Source organism: Cottoperca gobio, chromosome 10 (assembly GCF_900634415.1).
Source record: "Cottoperca gobio chromosome 10, fCotGob3.1, whole genome shotgun sequence".
In the NCBI taxonomy this organism is placed as follows: Eukaryota; Metazoa; Chordata; class Actinopteri; order Perciformes; family Bovichtidae; genus Cottoperca; species Cottoperca gobio.
The window spans coordinates 457501-482500 of record NC_041364.1 but is presented as its reverse complement, the minus strand read 5'-3'; the positions used below and the strand labels follow the sequence as shown (position 1 = coordinate 482500).

Here is a 25000-nt window from a genome sequence, read left to right as displayed (position 1 = left end):
GACAGGAAGAGAGACAGACGGGACAGAGAGAGAGAGAGAGGGAGAGAGAGAGAGGGAGAGACAGGCAGGAAGAGAGACAGACGGGACAGAGTCGGGCCGGCCGCAGCTGTCCTGCCAGATGTGCCTCCTGTCCCTCTCTGGTCGGCTTGAACTGTGTTTGTAATCTTTGTTGAGATTGACAGCTGTCAGTCAACTTCTCCACTGTTACAGAGTGTTTACAGTTTTATCTCCCTTGTGGATTGATAAGTGAAAACACTGATAAGCACGTATCAGACCCACAAACACGTCTCATATCAAGGACAGTACAGGTAAGAAGGGAACTAGACGGGAGCTCGTCTGGTGTGATTGTATTAATGATTACAGTCACATAGAGACGGCAGTGTGTGCTCACTTACATATCTAAATGGAGATTTGCTTAATGTGGAAAAGTCGAGTGCAGAAACTCAAACAATATCACAGATACTGCAGGAGCACACACACCTGCTGCTTTATAACACGTAGACAGTAGGACGGTGTTATATTGAGACGTAAAGGACCATTAAGAAGGACCTATTAGTCTGTTAAAGGCTGCTTTAACAGCATCACATGGTACAGAAGACACTTTACTGTCCAGCTGCTGCAGGATAAGGAAGTATAACACAGAGCATGTCCACAACATGAACAACATTATGTCCTGAGGGTCGACACGCTGACCTGCACACACTACACATATGACTTTCTGACATTTGTAGTGTTCTGTATGAAAATGCTCTGTGTTCAGGAACAGCAGCTGGAATCTAAGGCTGACAGCCTCGTGTGTGTGTGTGTGTGTGTGTGTGTGTGTGTGTGTGTGTGTGTGTGTGTGTGTGTGTGTGTGCGTATGGAGTTGTTTCCTCAGATATCTCATCGGTACTGACAGGAAGTCAATTTCCTATTTGCAGTTTGTTCTGACAGCGATTGGTCCAGTCTGAGTTGATTTGTTTTCATCAGAACCAATCAGATCCCCCCGCTGGGCAGACACACAAAGATCTCAGATTGCCATAACAACCGATTGATTGGTCATCCGACATATCATTTGGCCTCGCCGATCGCCGTTTGTTTCAGCGTTTGTAGGTCTAAATCTTCAGTTTTAACTAATATGTTGACCATTTGTGCGTGTGTGTGTGCGTGAGTGTGTGTGTGTGTGTGTGTGTGTGTGTGCGTGAGTGCGTGTGTGTGTGTGTCTGTGCAGAGAAGAAAGAAAGAAAAGAGCTTTTTCCTCGGCGGCGGCGCCTGCAACCTTCGCTATTCATCACTGTCATTAGAGCATCTGAAGTTGCCTTATTATTCTGTTATGCAGTTTGCTGCTTCTCTCTTTGTGTGTGTGGTTGTGTGTGTGGTTGTGTGTGTGTGTGTGTGTGTGTGTGTGTGTGTGTGTGTGTGCGTGTGTGTGAAGTGGCTCAACCCTATCTGGAATTGAAACAAATTCAGCAGCGATACAGCAGCTATTTCCTCCTCTGACCTAATTGTGGGCTCACTTGACCAACCAAGTTTGTTTGGCCGCTTTGTTCTGCGCTCAGAGTCTCATGTTAATGTCCATGCAGAGCTCATTAAAGCACAAAACATGTCGTCCCCCCCCCCCCCCCCCCCCCCCCCACACACACACACACAGATCAGGATTTCTTTACATTTTCCCGACTGTCATTCCCATTTTCTACCTTTTAAAACAAAGAACTTTTTAGCATTCAACCTTTTCCGATCCTGCTGATTCCGTCTCACTGATCATCCTGTTCAACGGGATGAAGCAGAGCCTCACTTTCTGCATCACAGAGAACCCCAGGTTCCAATTCTTATTACAGTCTTTGCTTGGCAGCGCAGTTCAGGTGCTTTTTTACCCTTTGTGGCTGAGAATTACACGCTTTCTGTTTGTCTTATTTGTGCAGGTTTTAGCGGCCTCAGAATCCGTGCAATCCTTTTGTGAATTCTCCCGAGCGTATTTCCAGAACAAATCCCGTCTCTGTGTGTGAGTGCTGCCGGAGGATCGATAAACTGCCCCAATATAACCTGTCGTCTGACATCATAACCAGATACGTGTGTGTCTGCTTCGCCTGCATGAACTCACCGTTTATCAATAAGGCTGGAGCCATTATGCTCTGAGTCAATCACTGTTTCTTCAAGTATAGATGTGAAGCATGAGTCATCATGCTAACCGACGAACACACACACACACACACACAGCAGGATCTCTTTAGATAACGGAGGAGCTGAAGAGGAGGCGTTCTTGTTAAAAGGATTGGGCTGGCTGAGGCTGGCATGGCGACCTCTGCCAAGGCAGCCCTCCAAAAGTTTTTATCTTCTTTCTTTTTTTAGTCCTGAAAAGGCTTTTTTTATTTCCTCTTCTCTTTCAAACTGGAGCGCGAGACGGTTGAACTGTGAAAGCTTGAGGAGATCAGACAGAGAGCGGGGCGGCACAGACTGCTGTGTGAGGGAATCGGAAAGGAAAGGCAAACAAAGCGAAGGTACGAGCCGTGCCGTCGCCACAGGGTCAGCTTCGACCCCGCCTCCAGACTCTGTTGTCTGTCGGTGAATGGCGTCGGCGAGGTCACGACGTGCCGCACAGCTCGGCTCATTGTCTGACTTCACTTTGCTCTGCTGCTCGCCTTCAGTGTGCATCAACAGGCAGTAAATGAAGAGCTGTTTGTGTGTGTGTGTGTGTGTGTGTGTGTGTGTGTGTGTGTGTGTGTGTGTGTGTGTGTGTGTGTGTGTGTGTGTGTGTGTGTGTGTGTGTCTGAAGGGGAGTGAAGGTGTATTGTTGTCGTGGTCACACATGAGAGGAAGCAGTTCAATGAACTTCCTGTTTCCTGCCCCTGCTAGTTTGACATGCAGGCTGGAGATGAATGAGAAGATGTGTCACTCGTGTCCTGCCAGAGACCTTTTGTTGCATTTCACAAACAACTGAAACCCCTTTAATCATAAACCCCTAACGCTGGACTCACACCAGAAGATCTTTGGCAGGTCGTCTCGCGTCTTCACTGAGTCCTCTGGTGTGTGCGCTCAGACGAATAACATATATAAGATGGGTTAAATGTGCCGTCATGTTTGTGGGGTTCCACCTGATGAACACCAGTTAAGATTTGAACATCCTCTCGTGTGCACAGGTTTAACACTACTGCTAACACTTCTAGCAATGCTGCTATTGTTGCTACTATTGTCACTGCTACCACTACTGTTGTTAACATGGTAACTTCTTCTACTAGTACTGATTATAATTGGCCGCTATTACTACTGGTTTCCCTACTGTCAGTACTAATAACACGAGTTCCACTACTACTGTAAACTACTGTTGCTAACTGTTACTGCAAGTAGTACTGCTGATACTACTGTTACTGTATACTTCGACCAACATTAGTACTACTGATACTACTGTTACTGTATACTTCGACCAACATTAGTACTACTGATACTACTGTTACTGTATACTTCTGCTTCGACCAGCATTAGTACTGCTGATACTACTGTTACTGTATACTTCGACCAGCATTAGTACTGCTGATACTACTGTTACTGTATACTTCGACCAACATTAGTACTACTGATACTACTGTTACTGTATACTTCGACCAACATTAGTACTACTGATACTACTGTTACTGTATACTTCGACCAACATTAGTACTACTGATACTACTGTTACTGTATACTTCTGCTTCGACCAGCATTAGTACTGCTGATACTACTGTTACTGTATACTTCGACCAGCATTAGTACTGCTGATACTACTGTTACTGTATACTTCGACCAGCATTAGTACTGCTGATACTACTGTTACTGTATACTTCGACCAGCATTAGTACTGCTGATACTACTGTTACTGTATACTTCGACCAACATTAGTACTGCTGATACTACTGTTACTGTATACTTCGACCAGCATTAGTACTACTGATACTACTGTTACTGTATACTTCGACCAGCATTAGTACTACTGATACTACTGTTACTGTATACTTCGACCAGCATTAGTACTACTGATACTACTGTTACTGTATACTTCGACCAGCATTCGTACTGCTGATACTACTGTTACTGTATACTTCGACCAGCATTAGTACTACTGATACTACTGTTACTGTATACTTCGACCAACATTAGTACTGCTGATACTACTGTTACTGTATACTTCGACCAACATTAGTACTACTGATACTACTGTTACTGTATACTTCGACCAACATTAGTACTACTGATACTACTGTTACTGTATACTTCGACCAACATTAGTACTACTGATACTACTGTTACTGTATACTTCGACCAACATTAGTACTACTGATACTACTGTTACTGTATACTTCTGCTTCGACCAGCATTAGTACTGCTGATACTACTGTTACTGTATACTTCGACCAGCATTAGTACTACTGATACTACTGTTACTGTATACTTCGACCAGCATTCGTACTACTGATACTACTGTTACTGTATACTTCGACCAACATTAGTACTACTGATACTACTGTTACTGTATACTTCGACCAGCATTAGTACTGCTGATACTACTGTTACTGTATACTTCGACCAGCATTAGTACTGCTGATACTACTGTTACTGTATACTTCGACCAGCATTAGTACTGCTGATACTACTGTTACTGTATACTTCGACCAACATTAGTACTGCTGATACTACTGTTACTGTATACTTCGACCAGCATTAGTACTGCTGATACTACTGTTACTGTATACTTCGACCAACATTAGTACTGCTGATACTACTGTTACTGTATACTTCGACCAGCATTAGTACTACTGATACTACTGTTACTGTATACTTCGACCAGCATTAGTACTGCTGATACTACTGTTACTGTATACTTCGACCAGCATTAGTACTACTGATACTACTGTTACTGTATACTTCGACCAGCATTAGTACTACTGATACTACTGTTACTGTATACTTCGACCAGCATTCGTACTGCTGATACTACTGTTACTGTATACTTCTGCTTCGACCAGCATTAGTACTGCTGATACTACTGTTACTGTAAACTTCGACCAGCATTAGTACTACTGATACTACTGTTACTGTATACTTCGACCAGCAATAATACTGCTGATACTACTGTTACTGTATACTTCGACCAGCATTAGTACTACTGATACTACTGTTACTGTATACTTCGACCAACATTAGTACTACTGATACTACTGTTACTGTATACTTCGACCAGCATTAGTACTGCTGATACTACTGTTACTGTATACTTCTGCTTCGACTAGCATTCGTACTGCTGATACTACTGTTACTGTATACTTCTGCTTCGACCAGTATTAGTACTGCTGATACTACTGTTACTGTATACTTCGACCAACATTAGTACTGCTGATACTACTGTTACTGTATACTTCGACCAGCATTCATACTGCTGATACTACTGTTACTGTATACTTCTGCTTCGACTAGCATTCGTACTGCTGATACTACTGTTACTGTATACTTCTGCTTCGACCAGTATTAGTACTGCTGATACTACTGTTACTGTATACTTCGACCAACATTAGTACTGCTGATACTACTGTTACTGTATACTTCGACCATCATTAGTACTACTGATACTACTGTTACTGTATACTTCTGCTTCGACCAGTATTAGTACTGCTGATACTACTGTTACTGTATACTTCGACCAGCATTAGTACTGCTGATACTACTGTTACTGTATACTTCGACCAGCATTAGTACTACTGATACTACTGTTACTGTATACTTCGACCAGCATTCGTACTGCTGATACTACTGTTACTGTATACTTCGACCAGCATTCGTACTACTGATACTACTGTTACTGTATACTTCGACCAGCATTCGTACTGCTGATACTACTGTTACTGTATACTTCGACCAGCATTAGTACTGCTGATACTACTGTTACTGTATACTTCGACCAGCATTAGTACTGCTGATACTACTGTTACTGTATACTTCGACCAGCATTAGTACTACTGATACTACTGTTACTGTATACTTCGACCAGCATTAGTACTACTGATACTACTGTTACTGTATACTTCGACCAGCATTAGTACTGCTGATACTACTGTTACTGTATACTTCGACCAGCATTAGTACTACTGATACTACTGTTACTGTATACTTCGACCAGCATTCGTACTACTGATACTACTGTTACTGTATACTTCGACCAGCATTAGTACTGCTGATACTACTGTTACTGTATACTTCGACCAGCATTCGTACTACTGATACTACTGTTACTGTATACTTCGACCAGCATTCGTACTGCTGATACTACTGTTACTGTATACTTCGACCAGCATTCGTACTACTGATACTACTGTTACTGTATACTTCGACCAGCATTAGTACTGCTGATACTACTGTTACTGTATACTTCGACCAGCATTAGTACTGCTGATACTACTGTTACTGTATACTTCGACCAGCATTAGTACTGCTGATACTACTGTTACTGTATACTTCAACCAACATTAGTACTACTGATACTACTGTTACTGTATACTTCGACCAGCATTCGTACTGCTGATACTACTGTTACTGTATACTTCGACCAGCATTCGTACTACTGATACTACTGTTACTGTATACTTCGACCAGCATTCGTACTGCTGATACTACCACAGTCACTGTTTGTACAATTCCTTCTATCTTCTTCAACATGTTGAAATCCCCTCCAGCTCTTAGCCTGCTGATGTTATGCTCCTTGAAACACATTGATATCTCCACAGTGGCTCAAAAGAGTTTTAGCATTAATGCATTTCAAACTACGAGGACAAACCTTCCCAATGTCTTACACTGTTAGTTTATATCGACAACATGGACCCTGGGAACAAAGGGGTGACTGCTCTAGAACCTTGTTACTAACGTTTGTTACTAATAAAACCACGTGTAGTACTACTACTGCTTGTACTCCAAATGCTGTTATCACTACTACTACTAGTAGTAGTATTACTGCATTATATAATGCTATCACTTCCACTGCTGCTGGTGATCTAGTACTACTACTGCTTGTACTCCAAATGCTGCTATCACTTCCACTGCTGCTAGTGATCTAGTACTACTAATACTAATGCTATGGTTACTACAACTACTTCCACTTCCTACTCGGTGTTTTGACTGTCCCTGCTCTCATCGAGCCCACAGCAGGGATCTGTTATAACGAACTCCCACTCCCTGTGTGATTCAGAATAAAGAGAATGAGATAAATGTGGCTTCAAACTGTATGTTAAAGCACTTCTAATAGGCTCAAGTAATGACTACATTTCTTCTGCCTTTACACCGTGGGATCCAAAGCAAACCTTAAATCTTCAGTCCAGTTCCATCTCATCTGGGTCTGCCTGTCTGTCTGCGTGCTGTAGAGTTATTGAGAAAAAGGAGATAAAAGTCAAAGTGGGAGCAGAAGAGCTGAAAGCGATTTGACCAAATTTAAAAAAAAGAGGCAAAGGGAAGAAAAAGCGGAGAACTGAGAGAGAGAGCAGAACACTTAAGAGAGAAAATCGACTTTGAAAAATGAGAAAGAGAGAGCGACGGGTCAGAGCTTCACCAATAAAGCAGCAAGAAAGAATAAAGATTCAGCCTTGGCAGGAGAAACTGAGGCGTTTTTCCTGAGAGCTCTTCAGCCCTGCGGACACATCCAGCTTCCCTCTCTATGCTCGCCCACAGCCATTTAACTGATTTAATTCTCCAAAATGGAGTCTCTCTGGCAGTCTGAGCAGTTTTCTTTCTCAGCTGTCACATCTGAGACGCGCTCCTCAGCCTCTTCCACAGTAAATCTGTTTAACAGCAGCACATAAAGAACAACATAAATTCAAGGGATGAGCTACGTAAAAACAGCACAACAAGCAGCCCGAAACTAATAAAGACGGCAATACGGCTGACAATGCTATCGAATGCAAGGCAATAAGCTAATGCTAACGGATGAAGTGGTATAGACAGACAGACTGTATGGATGATACCAAGAAAAGCTTCCGGCTGACAGACAGCTGATAACTGACGAGTCAGTCAGAGCTCATCGCTGCCGTTACATTTAAAGGAACTCGGATGGCCCAGTGCTGTGACTCAGTCAGCTGTGGAAAAGTAAAAACTAAGGTACAAATACATAAATATATTAGCATGAGGTGTACCTGTGCGTATCAGAACTCAAAGAAATCTTACCTGCTGATATAAGATGTTGTGAAAAAGAAAATATGGATATAATGAGAAGCTGGATGTAAATAGTTTAGATCTTGTATCTCTATTATCTATATTGATTTGCAACTCTTTATGTCTAATAATGTCTGGGCCTCTTCTTCTTTCTATGCACAGACTTGATTCTAACTTTTGCATATGAACAAATCAAGAACGTTTGTCAGATTCATCTGATTTCTTATTTCCAAAATATTTGTGGGTAGTTGCATTATACAAAAGGAGCCCTGTGATTGATGGTGTAAAAGAGGCAAATAAAAGTACTTTACTTGAGTAAAGATACTCTCTATATAGAACAGTAGAAACCTTCAGACTTTTTACGTACAATTACAAACCAAGTTTGTTTAAAGCAGGTTCTCCTTTGTTCCGGTTATAGTCTTGCATTTATCAGACAATAAACAGTAAAACAGTGACTTCAAAAAAGGAAGTAGAAAGACGAAGGTGACGTGCAACACGAGTCACCACAGTAACAAGTATTCACATAAAACTTTAAAGTATTTTTAACCGTTATCACAATCTGTCCCTTAGTTTAGTAGCTTTAACTTAAACAACCTTGAGTCTCAGAAAGTAGTGTGTCGTAGTAAACTGGCTGCCTGGGGCGACAAAAATCAGCATTTTGAACAAATTTAACCACTTACTAAACCAGCAGACACCCCAGGCAGTACGGTTCATCCAGGACAAAAGGACAGTTTAAAGAGGACAATCCACTCAAACAGTCAGCGAGCGTCACATGCAGCACTGTGTTTATTCTATTGTAGACAGTGTGAAAAAGAAGCCATAAGCTGTGAATGGAGTCACTGCTGGACAGCGACCATTACATTATCACAGGCCTGACAGACACAGAGAGGTGTCGAGCCACACTGTGATTTTACTTAGCGCTGAATTCTTTCTTTTATGCAGCCATACAACACTTTTCATGCAGGTAAAAATGCCTTTTTATATTTTCTATTTTGTGCAGCTGCTGGAGATGGAGATGTTGTGTTAAAAGAGGTCTTTATGTCAGTTAACCCTCCATCTGAAGTCCTGAGAACACCTCGGGCACACTGGAACACTGACTGTGAAAAACTATGAGCACTTTGAGACGCTTGCTTATAAAGATACAGTCGTCTACTTTGAGAGTTTTGTTGTTAACCAGTTTAAATATCAGCATAATGTTCAGAACGCGTCCAAGTTAAGATGATGATGCCAACAAACAGTATTGTGTTTAGTTAGGCGGTTGAATAAGGTCTTCTAGATCATATTTGCAACATGTCTATTATTTAACAATATTTGATTTATTTCTATTACTTAACGATTTAGTATTTTGCTCTACAATCATAATTTGGCATTTAAACATGTGTTGTATTCCTACTTAAAAACTCACTGCAGACGCTGAGGGGTAATTTTAATTTGACCATAAATCTGTATAATGCCGAAATCATCTTTTTTGAGTATCAAACACTCAACCCTTGTACACTTTAAAGATGGTGATAAAACAAATTCCAATGGTGACAATGTGGAAAACTTATCTACAGAAACTTCCTGTCATTGTTTCATCAAATATGTCCTGATATCAAAGCTTCATTAACCATATTGTCTTTGGTATTACCCTCTATGCCGACAATACCCAACTTCATCAACTTCATCAAACTTTATGTTAGAATTGGATCAAGGATCGGATAATTCTTTGAGTCCCTCAGTGTGAGTCAGGGTTAGTATAGGTTTAGGGTTAGGCTACTATGGGTTTAGGGATATTACAGGTTTAGGGTTAGTACAGGGTTAGGGTTAGTACGTGTTTAGGGTTAATACGGGTTTAGGGCTAGTATGGGTTTAGGGTTAGTACGGGTTTAGGGTTATTACTGGTTTAGGGTTAGTATGTGTTTAGGGTTAGTATGTGTTTAGGGCTAGTATGGGTTTTGGGTTAGTACGGGGTAAGGGTTAGTACAGATTTAGGGTTAATATGGATTTAGGATTAGTACGGGTTTAGGGTTAGTACAGGGTTAGGGTTAGTACAGATTTAGTGTTAGTATGGATTTAGGATTAGTACGGGTTTAGGGTTAGTACAGGGTTAGGGTTAGTACAGATTTAGTGTTAGTATGGATTTAGGATTAGTACGGGTTTAGGGTTAGTACAGATTTAGGGTTAATATGGATTTAGGGTTAGTAGGGGTTTAGGGTTAGTACAGGGTTAGGGTTAGTACAGATTTAGTGTTAGTATGGATTTAGGATTAGTACGGGGTTAGGGTTAGTATGGATTTAGGGTTAGTATGTGTTTAGGGTTAGTACGGAGTTAGGGTTAGTATGGATTTAGAGTTAGTATGTGTTTAGGGTTAGTACGGGTTTAGGGTTAAAACGGGGTTAGGGTTAGTATGGATTTAGAGTTAGTATGTGTTTAGGGTTAGTACGGGTTTAGGGTTAGTACGGGGTTAGGGTTAGTATGGGGTTAGGGTTAGTACGGGGAGGTTTGAGGTATGTTGTTCCGAAGATATCCTAATCATATGTTGCATGCCTTTTGATGCATCTCTACACCCATCCCATATGAACATACTTCTTATCTATCTACCTGTCTATCTCAGTATTGGAGACATTATTTGTGCCTTTCTCGTCAGCCTTGAGTTTAATTAAGCCCTCCGTTCCCCCACATTCAGAGTGTGATCGAGCACTAAATTAGTTGATCAAACCTAACGGCCGGCGGGATGGCAGGCAACGATGTTTCTCCACTTTACATTTCGCCTCAGGGTTGTTGTTTTCACTTCAGCAGGGCTCCAACAAAGCCCATTTCAGCCCTGAGCAGATTTTGTGACATGTTCTGTCATCCTTGAAGGTTTCAAGCTTACCTTATTTACATTCTGCACATGTCAGATTTCAATGCTGTTTAAAGGTCACAAGTAGCATTTTAATTTGTAGCGTAGTTATCCTGATCTGTTGAGGTTTCACTTCACCTTCAGTACATACAGATGCTGTACATCTATAGCTGACATGCACCCTCTCAAAGGCCGAACAACAATCCTAATCAAGCGGACCTTTCAGAAGTTACGACTCTTCAGTCAGCAGGCGAATATTTTAGGTTTGCACAAAAACTTGAAACAACGAATTACAGCTCTGTCCAAAATTGGCATAATCTTCCAATCAGCACCTCTAAAGTTAATTAATCAATGATTTGTACAAAAATGTAAGTGTAAAAACATAATTTACCTTTGTACCGTTATGTGCCAGACTTTCTTTCAGAGAAAGTTCCAGCAGAGATGACAGGAAGTTACGAGTCCCAGTTAGTTTGTCACATTAGTGATTTTATAGGTTGAATAAACTAGATATAACGTGTTAATTTGTAACGGATTGTGTTACCTTTGAACAGAGCTAGCTGTTTGCCACTTTATTAATTCTTCGTGCTAAGCTAACTCGCTGCAGCCTTATGTTTAATGGACGGATATGAGAGATCTTAAGAACTGTGTGATATGTTCTGGTGGTTGGTAGACCTTGAGTTGGGAATGTTTTGTCAAATTCCTTTACTCTTCTACTTGGCAAACAAAACTTCATTATTGGATAATTTTGCATTGAAACTTCCAATTGTTTTCAATGTTCAACGCAAATGTTATAAACGTTAGAGAAGCTTGGGAGCAGAAGGTCTGTGGTTTGACCTTGGACCGCCAGCAGAAACCTGGCAAGGGTTTCTCTACCTAAAGTTTCCATTTCAAACTATAGCACACAAGTGGGAAACCTCTTTAGCCCCCTCTGGAGCCCCCGGCCACCGGCAGAGCTCGTCTCGGCGTCCTGGAGCATGGTTCTGAAGCACTGCTTGCTCTCGCTCCACGCTGACCTCCGACCTCTGCTGAGAGTCAGAAACATTGTTTTAATCTGCAAAAGGAAACAAAGCAAAAACACAACAAACGCTGACTGCATACAAAGCAGCTCAGGGTACAAAATATAATTGTGAAGCGTCCTTGAAGGAGAAACACATATTTATCATTCTCACAGTATTAATAAGAGCAGTGTAGTACCGTATTTAGAGTAAAGAGGAAAGGAGAATTGTGGAGACTAATTTCTCATTAACTGTGGAAAGGCCAAAATACCAGTATATTTATAATATTCACAACTAAAACATCTGAGCTTTTAGTCTTTCTGTTACATTTCTCAGAGACATGCCAGAAATCTTTCTAATTATATTTGGTCCCTCCAATAGATGATATTATGTCCTCCTGGTTAACAACCCAATGCAAAAGGAAGAAAACCAAATATGTGGCTTGTTTTTCAATTAAAGTTTGAACAACCTTTAGTGGAGGCTTGAATGTGGTCTGTGGTTTATTTGAAGCTTTGTTCTCTGAGGAAGGCTGAATGCTTAAATGTTTGGAAGTGGTTCATGTTTTTTAAAAACTGTTCTTTGAGCAGACTGATTGACTTAAGGCTGTATAACATTTTCTCTATGAACACAGCCCTGGTGTTTGTTTTCCCACTTTGATTCAGTTTATCCACAGCAAACAGCAAGGGCAACTGTCTTGACTCTATAAACCCGAGTACAGCATTTCTTCTTCTGCTTTTAGATACACCAAATCTGCCTCTCACTTAGAATATGAAAACTTGAAGACATAAATTCCATTGCAGAAATGAATTTATCACTTTGGAAAACTAATCAGGCTGCTGGAACTCACTAAGCTGTACTCTGACCTTTATGTTCATATTGGACAATTCTGCAGCCCACGATTTATGTCCAATGCCAACATTGATGCAGGAAAGTGTGTGTCTTTCAAGTAGCAAGGTGCAAGTGTGTTTCAAGTTCATTACCTTACTTTCATTAAATGTGGTTTCTCCACTTTTATGGTATCTTTTTTTATTTTCCCACAACCCTTTGTAGTTTTCTGATTGGAGGGCCACTCCAAACCAAGGACAACTTGAACCAAAGGTGTAAAGGTGGAGGCTGGGATGGTGGATTTTGCTCAATACAACCACAGATATATGTATATGATCTGATGGAGCACAGGGGTTTGCTCAAGGGCACTTAAATGGTGCTAATGTGGGAGAACAGACAAGGATGTGAACCGGCGACCCTGTTGTTCCAAGCCTCCTTTTCTAAACTTGTTAAGCATCATCAGCACCAACCACAACCTCTCCTAACCTCAACCATCCTCTCAGACGTTGTAGTAATACATTTAAAAAATGCTTGCAGGATTTTCTAAAGTCAGTATTGTGTCTGGTGATACGATTCATAACATGCTGTACTTAAGTGCAATGAAATATTCTCTACTCAAAGTTCAGTAGCTTTGAACCACCTTCGACGGCGGTCTTCAGCAAACGATATTAAGTGAACCTTGAGTTGTGTTCCTAAGATTGAGAATGATGTGCCACGCTCAAGGCAGCTGCATCTTTTATGAATATATTTTTATCTCCTGAACCTTGATTTTCACATTAGTTTCCTGTAAACAGCCTTGTTGTTAGTTAGTCTGACGTTGTTAAATATACTCTGGGGTGGATCAGCTTGGTCCAACTTTCCATTGAAGTTGTATCATCGTTAGTATAATATTCAAACTTATATGTTTTTATAGCTTCAAGTGGAAATGTTGTCGTTTTAGAGACATTTCCACACAAGGCCTTTCCTTCTTAATGTGGTCATGGTTTTAAATCTACACTAAAATTATGATAAAAAAGTTTGTAATATTTGGAACTAGCTGGTTCGAGGGATTAGGACGTTATTAGTGAAGAATATGCATTCATGTCTTCTGGTGTCCAATGCATTGCCAGTCGTTAATCTATTTCTTAGAATCAGCAGTAAAATGCATTTCCTTGTGTTGCACTAGAATACGTTTTTATCAAATTCATCCTCGATACCAAAAGAAAATACCCCCACATGTATTCCGTGCATCTTCCAGAACACCAGTCCTATATTTACAGATCCACGAGGCGTTGCGGCCCAGATCTTTACCCTCAGCACTTTCAGCATCTGTTCGGTCTGCGTGCTCTGTGATCACAACCTGCACATGCTCCAAACGTCAGTCTGCACATTTCTTTATCTCCCCCCTCAATATTAACCCACGCTTAAATGACATACAGTATCCGCCTCAGGGCCTTGTGTAACCTGGCTTTGATTCAGAGCTGTTGTGACCCACTTCCCAGATCAATGGCATCTGGAGGAGGAGGAGGTGGCACGGTGGAGGGGGGGAAGGTCGTGGGGAGGTGCTGATGATGTGTAACAAACGCGCCCATCGGGGGGTAACCTCTGGAGCAGTTAGCGTGGAGGAGGCGCTAAACGACTACGACGTCCAACTGTGTGTTTCATTATGAACAGATGCTGCCGCCATGGGAGGGAGGGAGGAGGAGGAGGAAGGTAGAAATGAAGAGGAAGAAAAGTGAAAGGAGCGAAGTGATGTTAGGAGGAGAATGAGGGAAGGAAAGAATAAAAGAGAAGGAAAGCAAGCAAGGTAAAGGAGGAAGTAGGAGATGAGGTCAGGAGGAAGAGTAAATGGATGGAAAAGAAGAGGAAGCAGGAAAGGAAGAAGTGATGGAGTGAAAGAAAAGGAGGAAAGTGAGGAAAGGATTACACAAGGACTGCAATCCCTGAAAACTGCAGCAGCACCTCTGACTGCGTGTGTGTGTGTGTGTGTGTGTGTGTGTGTGTGTGTGTGTGTGTGTGTGTGTGTGTGTGTGTGTGCACATTAAACGTTCCACTTTCCCCGAGTTAAAATGTGACCCCTCTCTCTCACACACACACACACACACACACACACACACACACACACACACACACACACACACACACACACAAACTAAATGCAAGGTCATGACACACTGTGAGTGTGCACGTACCTCCAGGCCCACTGTATGACATGATTCATAGAGCCTTGTAAGCCTCACAGAGTATTAGATGAGAGTATTTGTACTTCTGGTACAGTATGAGTACTAACACACTCTGGTGCATTCACAGTGAGAAGTGAGTTTTTGCCGTATGGCACAGATTTGCCGATGAATGTGCAGACGTTAAGCTGCAGGTAGCAGGTAACACGCAGCCTGAACACACCTTGAGTTCTCATAACACTTCAGCTGTACTCAGTCAGAAGCAGGCCCCAGGTCAGTGGAAGTCACTTGAGTGGAGTTTATTGTGGAGTTGACGGATCAAAATTAAACAATCCAGTGGAGCATTATTGTGAAGATTTAAACCCCAATCGGTGAAATTAAAATATAAACTATCGGACTTTTTAAACAATAAATGTAGAAATCTACAGGATCTGAACAATAAAAGCAAACCTCTACATGAGTTAGTACTACAGGCACATCTTTAATTCACACTCTTTTCTTGCAGTCAGATTTGTAATAATAACGTTTAGTTTACAGACTTTCATCAGATGATTTTATACTTTACACACTGAACTCTCATGCACACATGAATGTAAACAGTGGCATTTATCATAACGTAGGCTGATGAAAGAATATGCTTTAATGTTTTGTGTTGTGCCAGGTCGTAGTGGACGCCGAGGTTAATTTGTGTGTCAGAGTTAGCGCTCATGTGTTGCATCCAGTTTGACCATTTCATGTTTTCACTTGAGTAACGGCAGACATCTTGTGTTTACCCAGTAAATATAATAAGTTCTGCATTTAACTGTGACACTGTGAGTTTCTGCATTCTTTTAAATCTAAGAATTCATTTTGCGTTATTGTGGCTCTGCAAACCGCCCCTACATTTTTTGATTAGCTTCTTTTTTAAGCTTTATTTTTTTCTTCAGCCAGCTTTGAATTAATCCTCTTTTGATTGACATTATTTTTTCCTCATTGATGAGACATTTTGCATGGAATGTATTTTCTGCGCTGCGTTACCTGAGGTGTAAGACGTGCGTATCTATCCTCTTGTAGGTGGAGCGTCGTCGAGCGCCCAGCCGGAGAGAGGGGCCGGACAAAAAAGACTGCCTTAAGACAAAACTAAAGACACAAAGAGCATCTAAAGCTTTTTTTTTTTCCTCCTCTGATTTACAAAAAGAAAACAGATTAAGTCCTCAAGCTTTTTTCCTCTCTGCTGCAGTTCTGAGGATGTTTCTCTTCCCTTCCCTCCTTGCCTGTGGTCGTGAACTGCTTTTTTTGCTTCATGTTGCACATTCTTGGTACAAGTTTCCGTCGAGGAGAATCGAATCACAAAAAAACAGATGAAAGGAAAAACATTTTTGTTGGAGAAAATGTCCCGAATAACACGGAATTAATGGTGTTTGGTTCTTCTGGGGTCTTTTCTTCCCACCACGTCCTTTGTAGACCATTTTTCGGGAGGTGGATTTGTACTTTTTTGTCGACGCTGCGCTGTTCTCTGTATGGATTTAACCGAAGCCTAAGTGGACTCGTCACAGTCGCAGTGGATTATTGGCTCAACCTTTCATGGGTTTTTGCTCTTGTTGCCCTTTTTTTTAATTGTTTTTGCACTGTGAGAACTGTCGTTCCACTTTGTTTTCCCAGTGTCACATTTTATGGGCAAATCAATCCCTTTTCAGACTTTTTTGTTTGAATGTTTTGGTAGCCCTGGTGCCTGAAGTTGATAATTGACAGTCAGGGTTCGGAGGACAGGGTGAACGGCACATAATCAGCCGACCCACCTCCTCTCACCGGCCAATAGAAACTCTGGTAGGAGCTGTCGTGGAAATCTTTTTGGTCCGCATCGTCTCACTCATTCATCCCTTCTCGATTAAAACATGTGTCTCCAGTTAAAGGAGCAGCAGAGTCAGAATATCACCTTCATCTCTGTGCGACCAGGACGTGTTTAGCATAGCTTAGCACAAAGACTAGAAGCAGAGGGAAACTGCTAGCATAGCTTCATCAAAACTGAACAAATAGCTTGTCACAGAAATGTCAGAATTTGAAAGTGTAAGGAAGCAACAAGAAATGACGGAAATGCCAAAGATATGTTTGAAGTGGTACAAACAGTATGTTCAACACATTGTTTTGTTCCACTAGAGGGCGCTGACATTTATTTAGAGTTTCCCAAATTTAAGGAATCTGTAGAAGAAGTTTGTCTTCAAGCTGTTAAGTTGTTTTAACGCCTCTACCAAGGTGCTACGTAGTCGACCCTGATTTACTAAATTTCAAGCGGTATTTTAGTGTTACCTGAAATAATTTTAGGAATTTAGTCATTTGCATAAACTACACCAAATCTCAACATTTCCCAAAATATAGGTGATAAATTATTAAAATGATGAGTATTGTTGGGCAAACCCAGCTCACCAACGAGAGGCGCTAATGCTCTGTGTTAACTCGCCTGTCAAATGTGTTAGCTTAGCTTCCCTGCTAGCCTCACTAAAGCAAGGCTAGTAGTTTCCCCTTCCTTCCAGTCTTTGTCCTTCGCTTCTAAAACTGTTACAACTTTACAAGAGAAAATATAATAACTGCGACTCAGATTCATTACAGAGGAAGTATTGAAATCCACACGTATCTAGCATCTATCTATCAATCTATCTATCCAGCTATCCAGCTAGCAACCTAGCTAACTGCTGCTAATGCATATTTGAACCAAATCCGCTCTCCATCTTTATCACCCCTCATTCTCCTGTACTTCTCTCTAAGACAAACAATCCAACTTTTAAAGTTGTTTTTCATGGAGTTTAACCAGTCATCTTGGCAGTTAGAATATCTATTGACCTGTCAATCAAATCTGAAGACTGAAACGGTCCCTGACCTGTCAGTCAGATCTCTACTTTCTTGTATTTTCCAGTAAATAAAACGCGTGTAGGACTCAGCTGGTTGGTTAGTACGACAGCTTAGTAACAGAAGATTTACTGTTACCGTTGATCTGACTTGTATGTAAGTACAACAGTGTGTTTATTCTGAAATATAACAGTATGTTTATGGGATATAAAGTTGTAAAATGGTGTTCGAGTTTGAATATTTGTAGTCATCACTGGTTTGCTGTAGGAGTCAAACAGAGCAGCTCGGCGACCTGCTGCTGTACCTGTGAATGTACTTTGTATTCAGAGGTTTTTATTACAATAAACAAGTGCTGATATCATACGTGCTGGTTTACTTTCTGTGTTTTAGTGTTTTTATTTGAATGTTTCCACATGCGTGAAGTGGTCAGAACCAGGGTCAAAGGTCAAAGGTGAGAGCCATTAATGAGAGAGAGTGACGAAGGAGCGAAGAGAAAGAAAACGCATTCAGGATATTTTATATCCATATTATTATAAATCATGCAGTCACTGAGGCAGTGAAAATATCTGAAAGTGTGTGTGTGTGTGTGTCTGAAGAGTGTGTGTGTGCTGTCATTTTCTGACTAATTTTCTCCTTCAGTGACAACTCTACACCTGGTTACACACAAATACATGACATACAATACAGTGTGTGTGTGTGTGTGTGTGTGTGTGTGTGTGTGTGTGTGTATGTGTGTGTGTGTGTGTGTGTGAGCTTGAATGTATTTGTGCACTTCTGCACGGATCAGTTTTAACTCCCGGTTTATGCAGAACATTACCAGGACATCCTCCGGTGTTATGTTGTTGTTCTGCTCCTCTGTGATTGGCTCGGCTGATGTAGAACTATGAGACCAGAACTGTGATCCATCAACACACCTTTATGTTTACAGGACACACCACTTTGCACCATGAACCAAAACAGCAGGTGCTCTTGGAAACTGGAAAGCTCCCCCTGTGGTCAGTGTGGTGTCACCATTAAAAAGGAGCCCGGTGTTTTATAAGTCATGTCAGAGTGTGTGCCTGTTCCTTATAGGCTTTTGTTTAGTCCAGGATCAATCAGTGCCACTGATCACACACACACACACACACACACAGGTTATACACGCTGTAATGATGAAGGGAACCGGCCAATTACAGTTTGCAATGAACCAATAATGAACCAATCAGAGGAAGCCGAGACAAACAATCAGCTGCTGATGTGTTCAGGTTCAAATCTGCAGATTAAGGAGACCAGTCAAATATTCTGTTCGTTAGAGACCGTTGGGGAAGTTCCACTCTCTGGTTTCTGTTTTTTTTTTTAACCTTATCTTTTGTGGTAAATAGAGAGCTAAAGATGTGTGTGTGTGTGTGTGTGTGTGTGTGTGTGTGTGTGTGTGTGTGTGCTGCTGTTATATTTTAATTAAAGCCGAACGGCGGGCTTAATTACGGCCATGATAAACAACACCTCTCTCTCTCTTTCACACCACTCTTGTCATCAAAGCACAGACAAAGCTTGCCCAGATGTAGACACACACACACACACACACACACACACACACACACACACACACACACACACACACACAGCCTGCGGTCGGTCTCAGTGGTGCAGCAGAACTGTGTTTATGGCTGTTAATGAAAACTGAGGCCAGAGTCCCAGAATCCCAACGCTAATCACCATCCAACTCTCTGGACAGGAGAGGGAGAGGGGGGGGGGACAGAGAGAGAGAGAGAGAGAGAGGGATACAGAGGTAGAGAGACACAGAGGGACAGAGAGGGGGGGGAGATTCCATCCACTTTTTTTGAGCATTTTAAACGTGTGGATTATAAAAACTTGAGTGGAAATGCAGAACATTTGAAAAGAAATGTGAAATATTGCAAAAGGTTTGTTTGCCTCTCTGAGGTGTGAAGTTTGTTTACAGACAAAAATAAAATGAACAGTTTTAGTGAATAAATGACGACGAACATAAAGCAGAGATATTGTCCCTACACACACCGGGTGTGACGTTAAACTAACAGACGTCTGACTTACGTCCAGTTTTCTACTTCTTTTTCTTTTGAGGTCTGACTGACTCTTTTCATTGTCCTCTTGTTGCTCCCTCGTCCTCTGAGATGGTACACAACGTGTTCCCACTGTTTACCTCCGTGTGTGTGTGTGTGTGTGTGTGTGTGTGTGTTTGTGGTTGCAACCAGCGGCGGCTCATTGGTGCAGAAACATAAACACAAAAGGTGTTTTTCATTTATAAACCGTTTATAAACTGTCACTGCATGCATGTTTCTGTGTGTGTGTGTGTGTGTGTGTGTGTGTGTGTGTGTGTGTGTGTGTGTGTGTGTGTGTGTGTGTGTGTGTGTGTGTGTGTGTGTGTGTCCATAAGCCATATTTAGTTCAAGTCACATAATGATTATTAATGCTATACTCAATGCATATAAATATTTAACAAATGGTCAAAGAATTGTTCACGTTTGTGGCAACTTGTATCTTATTTTCATAGTTTGGTCCAATACATACATCAGTAATTATAACATAACATAATGTAATATAATAAGTGTATTTATAAAGTTAAAGCTACCATCTGGTAAACAGGACAAAGGAAACGTATGTGTTATAAAGAACCGAGGTGAAGTTTACTCTGTGAGCTGTAAATGAAGATTTCAGTCACTTCTGCATCATCATCACTTTCACCACCAGGTGTTGCACGACCGTCATTTTCACATCCACAGAACTGCGACACGTTTCAGAGTGAGCTCGTTCGCAGAAAGAGTCCGTGACAAAGACACTACGTGGGCAGCATATGGTGCATACATTAACATATGAGGAGGGAGGTCTCTAAGTTACAGACACACTTCCTTTCTTGTCTACTGGATGCATTCAAGGTCTTTAACTTGAACTCAAACAATCTGAGTCAGGCCCACGATGTGGTGGCAGCCATTGGTTTACATTATCTGGATGAACTGTTCCCCCCCTGACGATCTTCACCTCGCTTCCTCACCTCATTTTACCAGACAGCAGATATATTGTGGCCGTGGTGTTCGGCAGCACAAACAACACACGGATGATTTATGTTCTTGGAGCACTACGAGTACTGGACCTTAAAAGAAGTGAAGTTCAAACTACACACATCACACATCTAAGTGTTGATCGTTGATATGAAATGAACAAAGTGACTCGGCTGTTTTCACACTGGGTCACACAGAGGCCAGAGTTTATGAACTCAAACTGGCTGTGAGAATGGATCATCTGAAGAAACATGGCCGCCCAGAGAGCCCCGTGTGTCCGAGTGGAGCAGCGGCTCAGACACTTCCTCCTCCGTGGAGACAAATACTTCTCCTGGCAGGAAGTAGTTTTTCTCACATTTCCACATTTCAGTGATGCAGAAGTTTATCGCCCAAATCTAAAGTACACATTGGATTTCCATTTGGCTTCGTATGCTGACAGCCTGCGTATCTCATTCACTGCACCCACTGCCATCCCACAATACTGCGGCACATTCTACAGCTACCAACTGCTGAGCTTCCACAACAATGCTTCTCGTCATAGATGTTAATGTGTTGTTTCCCTTCTCACTTTAATGTATTTGAATTATCTTTAGAGGCCTAAAATAATAATAATAATACAAATAATAATAACAATAACAACAACAATAATAACAATAATAATAATGTTGACAATAATAAAGACAATAATACAATTAATAACAATAACAATATTGACAATAATAAAAATAAATAATAAAGTAACAATAATAATAATATTGACGGTAGTAACGGTAATAATACAATTAATAATAATAATATGGACAATAATAAAATAAAAATAATAATAATATTGACAATAATAACAATAAATAAAAAAGTAATAATAATAATATTGACGGTAGTAATGGTAATAATACTAATAATAATAATAATAATAATAAAAATAATAATAACCATAACAACAACAATAATAACAATAATAATAATGTTGACAATAATAAAGACAAAAATACAATTAATAACAATAACAATATTGACAATAATAATAATAAATAAAAAAGTAACAATAATAATAATATTGACGGTAGTTACAGTAATAATATAATTAATAATAATAATAATATGGACAATAATAAAATAAAAATAATAATAATATTGACAATAATAAGAATAAATAAAAATGAAATAATAATAATATTGACGGTAGTAACGGTAATAATAATAATAATAATAATAATAATAATAAAACTGTGTGTCTCTGTTTTACTTGAGCCTCAAAAAATAAATAAAACTTTATTACCTCAATGAGCACAAGATACCTATTTTTCTTAAAGCAACAGTAAACTACATCATCGTTCTAACAGAAATCATAATGTCGCCTTTTTATAAAATATTATCCTTACAGTGACATGAATTACATCAAACGATCGTAACTTTTAACAAATAATTCTTCATTTACTTCAATTGAATCACTTATTTATCTCAATTTCCATGAACTATTAAACAAAATACAGACTGCGCATATTATTGGAATGAAAACATATTAGAGAGGCTCCATATTTATAATATGTTGTGCCTTTATTTGGTATCGTTGAAATGACTCCCCCAACACATTAGCCCCTGCAGTCCTCTCTGTCATTGTGTATCATTAAGATATATGTGCTGTTGAAGCCCCCCCCCCCCCCACAAACACCAGTGAAGAAGTTTCTCTGCAGGCATTTATTAAACTCATAAATCTCAACTCTTCAAAGTTACATAATTACAATTTTTTTCCCTTCGAGCCTTAAAATGTCTTTGTTATAACTCTACACTTTCCCCTCATTAAGAATGCTTGTCTCTAGGAATATGCAAATGAGTCTGACTGAAGCTGAAACTCACCGTGTCCACAGTGTAGAGATGGAACAGCTTCAATATAAAGTCTGTTTCTGGGTCAAATGTAGCCCTAGTTCAGCCGTAGTGTTACGATAATGGAAGTGGACCGGCTGGGCTCCTTTGGTGTGTGACGTACGGGTGTGTGACATACGGGTGTGTGACATACGGGTGTGTGACGTACGGGTGTGTGACGTACGACTGTGACGTACGGGTGTGTGACGTACGGGTGTGTGACGTACGACTGTGACGTACGACTGTGACGTACGACTGTGTGACGTACGACTGTGTGACGTGCGAGGGGGTGACGTGCGAGTGGGTGACGTGCGACTGTGTGACGTACGACTGTGTGACGTACGGGTGTGTGACGTACGACTGTGTGACGTACGGGTGTGTGACGTACGGGAGTGTGACGTACGGGAGTGTGACGTACGGGTGTGTGACGTACGGGAGTGTGACGTACGACTGTGTGACGTACGACTGTGTGACGTACGGGTGTGTGACGTACGGGTGTGTGACGTACGACTGTGTGACGTACGGGTGTGTGACGTACGGGTGTGTGACGTACGGGTGTGTGACGTACGACTGTGTGACGTACGACTGTGTGACGTACGGGTGTGTGACGTACGGGTATGACATACGACTGTGTGACGTACGACTGTGTGACGTACGACTGTGTGATGTACAGGTGTGTGACGTACGACTGTGTGACGTACAGGTGTGTGACGTACGACTGTGTGACGTACAGGTGTGTGACGTATGACTGTGTGACGTGAATCTTTGCTACTCTGCGGCTCCAAAGAGGAAAGCTTCAGCCATGGAGTTGACTTCTTGTTCAGCACCATATGAAGGTTGAGCACGTGATTTTCAGAAGAGGGGGGTCTTTAATAAAACGTAAAACCTCAAACACACAGACGAACAGGAAGCCTCTTCCTTTGCTGCAGCTCTGTTGAGTCTCACCTCGTCTTCATCACTGATCCTGCGTGTCCTTGTTAATTGTATTACAACATTAAATCATGTCGGCTTTGGCCACGATATCTGCGCACTACAATGCCAACAAAGAACAGAATGAATGTGAATCGAATTGAAGTTAAAATAACGAGATGACATCACTTCATGTTTCTAACAATCACAGGAACATTCCACAAGATATGTTTGGATCAACAGCCGTTTGGGCTGTAAAGTCTCTTCTGCTGCCCTCATTCAAAACTCAACCAGACTGTTACTGTTAGCAGTGAGCCAACACACACACACACACACACACACACACACACACACACACAAACAGACACAAACAAAAACGACAAAGATACAAAGCTTCCAAATAATTATTGAGCCCAGAAGTCTGAAGCACTGTAGCGCCAGCAGCGTGAGTGTGTGTGTGTGTGTGTGTGTGTGTGTGTGTTGTGTGCTCTGGTCTGGACAGTCTTCCTTAAAGAGGAGACAGAGGACAGACTGGTTTATAGAGAAAACCTTCCAAATCCCATTACTGCACTGGTTAGTGTGTGTGTGTGTGTGTGTGTGTGTGTGTGTGTTTACGAGCGGGAGAGTGTATCATAGTGTGTGTGTACATGTATTAACGTGTGTTTTTAGGTTCTCTGAGTCTATATGAGTCTCTGTGTGTGTGTGTGTGTGTGTGTGTGTGTGTGTGTGTGTGTGTGTGTGTGTGTGTGTGTGTGTGTGTGTCCCACTCTGTCCTCAGCAAACAGCGACTTCTCATTAAAGCTTTCCGCTCGGCTGCTGGCGAGTGCCGAGTCCTGGAACCTGGATAATCCACTCCCCAACACACACACACACACACACACACACACACACACACACACACACACACACACACACAGCGTAAAGCTCTTTCCAGCCTGCTGACTTACAGCCCTTGTATCGACTCAACGGTCACCTGGAGAGAAAGGAAGATGGAAGAAGAAGCAGGAGCAGAAGAGATAAGAGAAGGAAGGAAGAGGAAGAGGGGGAGAAGTGGGGGGAGGAAGAGGGGGAGAGAGGTCAGGAGAAACATGGGACAGGATGGAGTAAACAGAAGATTTGCAGTGTTTCAGGTTGAGTGATAAAAGGAGATGAGTAAGAAAGGTGGAGGTTAGAAAGAAGGATGGAGGAGGTGAAGAAGCAAAAGAAGATTAGTAGAGAATGAAGAGGAGGACAATAGGAGGAAGAGTAGGGAAGGACAAGATCAAGAATGTGAGGATGAGGAGAACAGGAGCGGAGTACTAGAAAGAGAACTATAGAAGAAACAATAGCATGAAAACAGTGAATGAGGAAGAAGAGGAGGATGAGGTGGAGCTGAAGGTGTAGAGCAGCAGCAGATAAGAAGAGAGGAGGATTGAACACATGAGAGAGAGAGAGTGACGAGTTGAG

The 25000-nt window shown here is 41.3% G+C and overlaps 1 protein-coding gene across 2 annotated transcripts in view; it reads left to right on the top strand.

Annotated features, from left to right (window-relative positions):
* LOC115014861 (protocadherin-1-like) overlaps positions 1-25000 on the top strand; it is a 167371-nt gene that overhangs the window by 106772 nt on the left and 35599 nt on the right. Inside the window, exon 5 of one of the 2 annotated variants that reach the window (XM_029441964.1) lies at positions 15999-18130. The exons of the other annotated variant lie outside the window; for it this stretch is intronic. Coding sequence (XP_029297824.1) covers positions 15999-16057 — 59 coding nt within the window. The 3' untranslated portion in view covers positions 16058-18130. Of the gene's footprint in view, positions 1-15998; positions 18131-25000 lie in introns of those variants that run through there. 2 annotated transcript variants of the gene reach the window in all.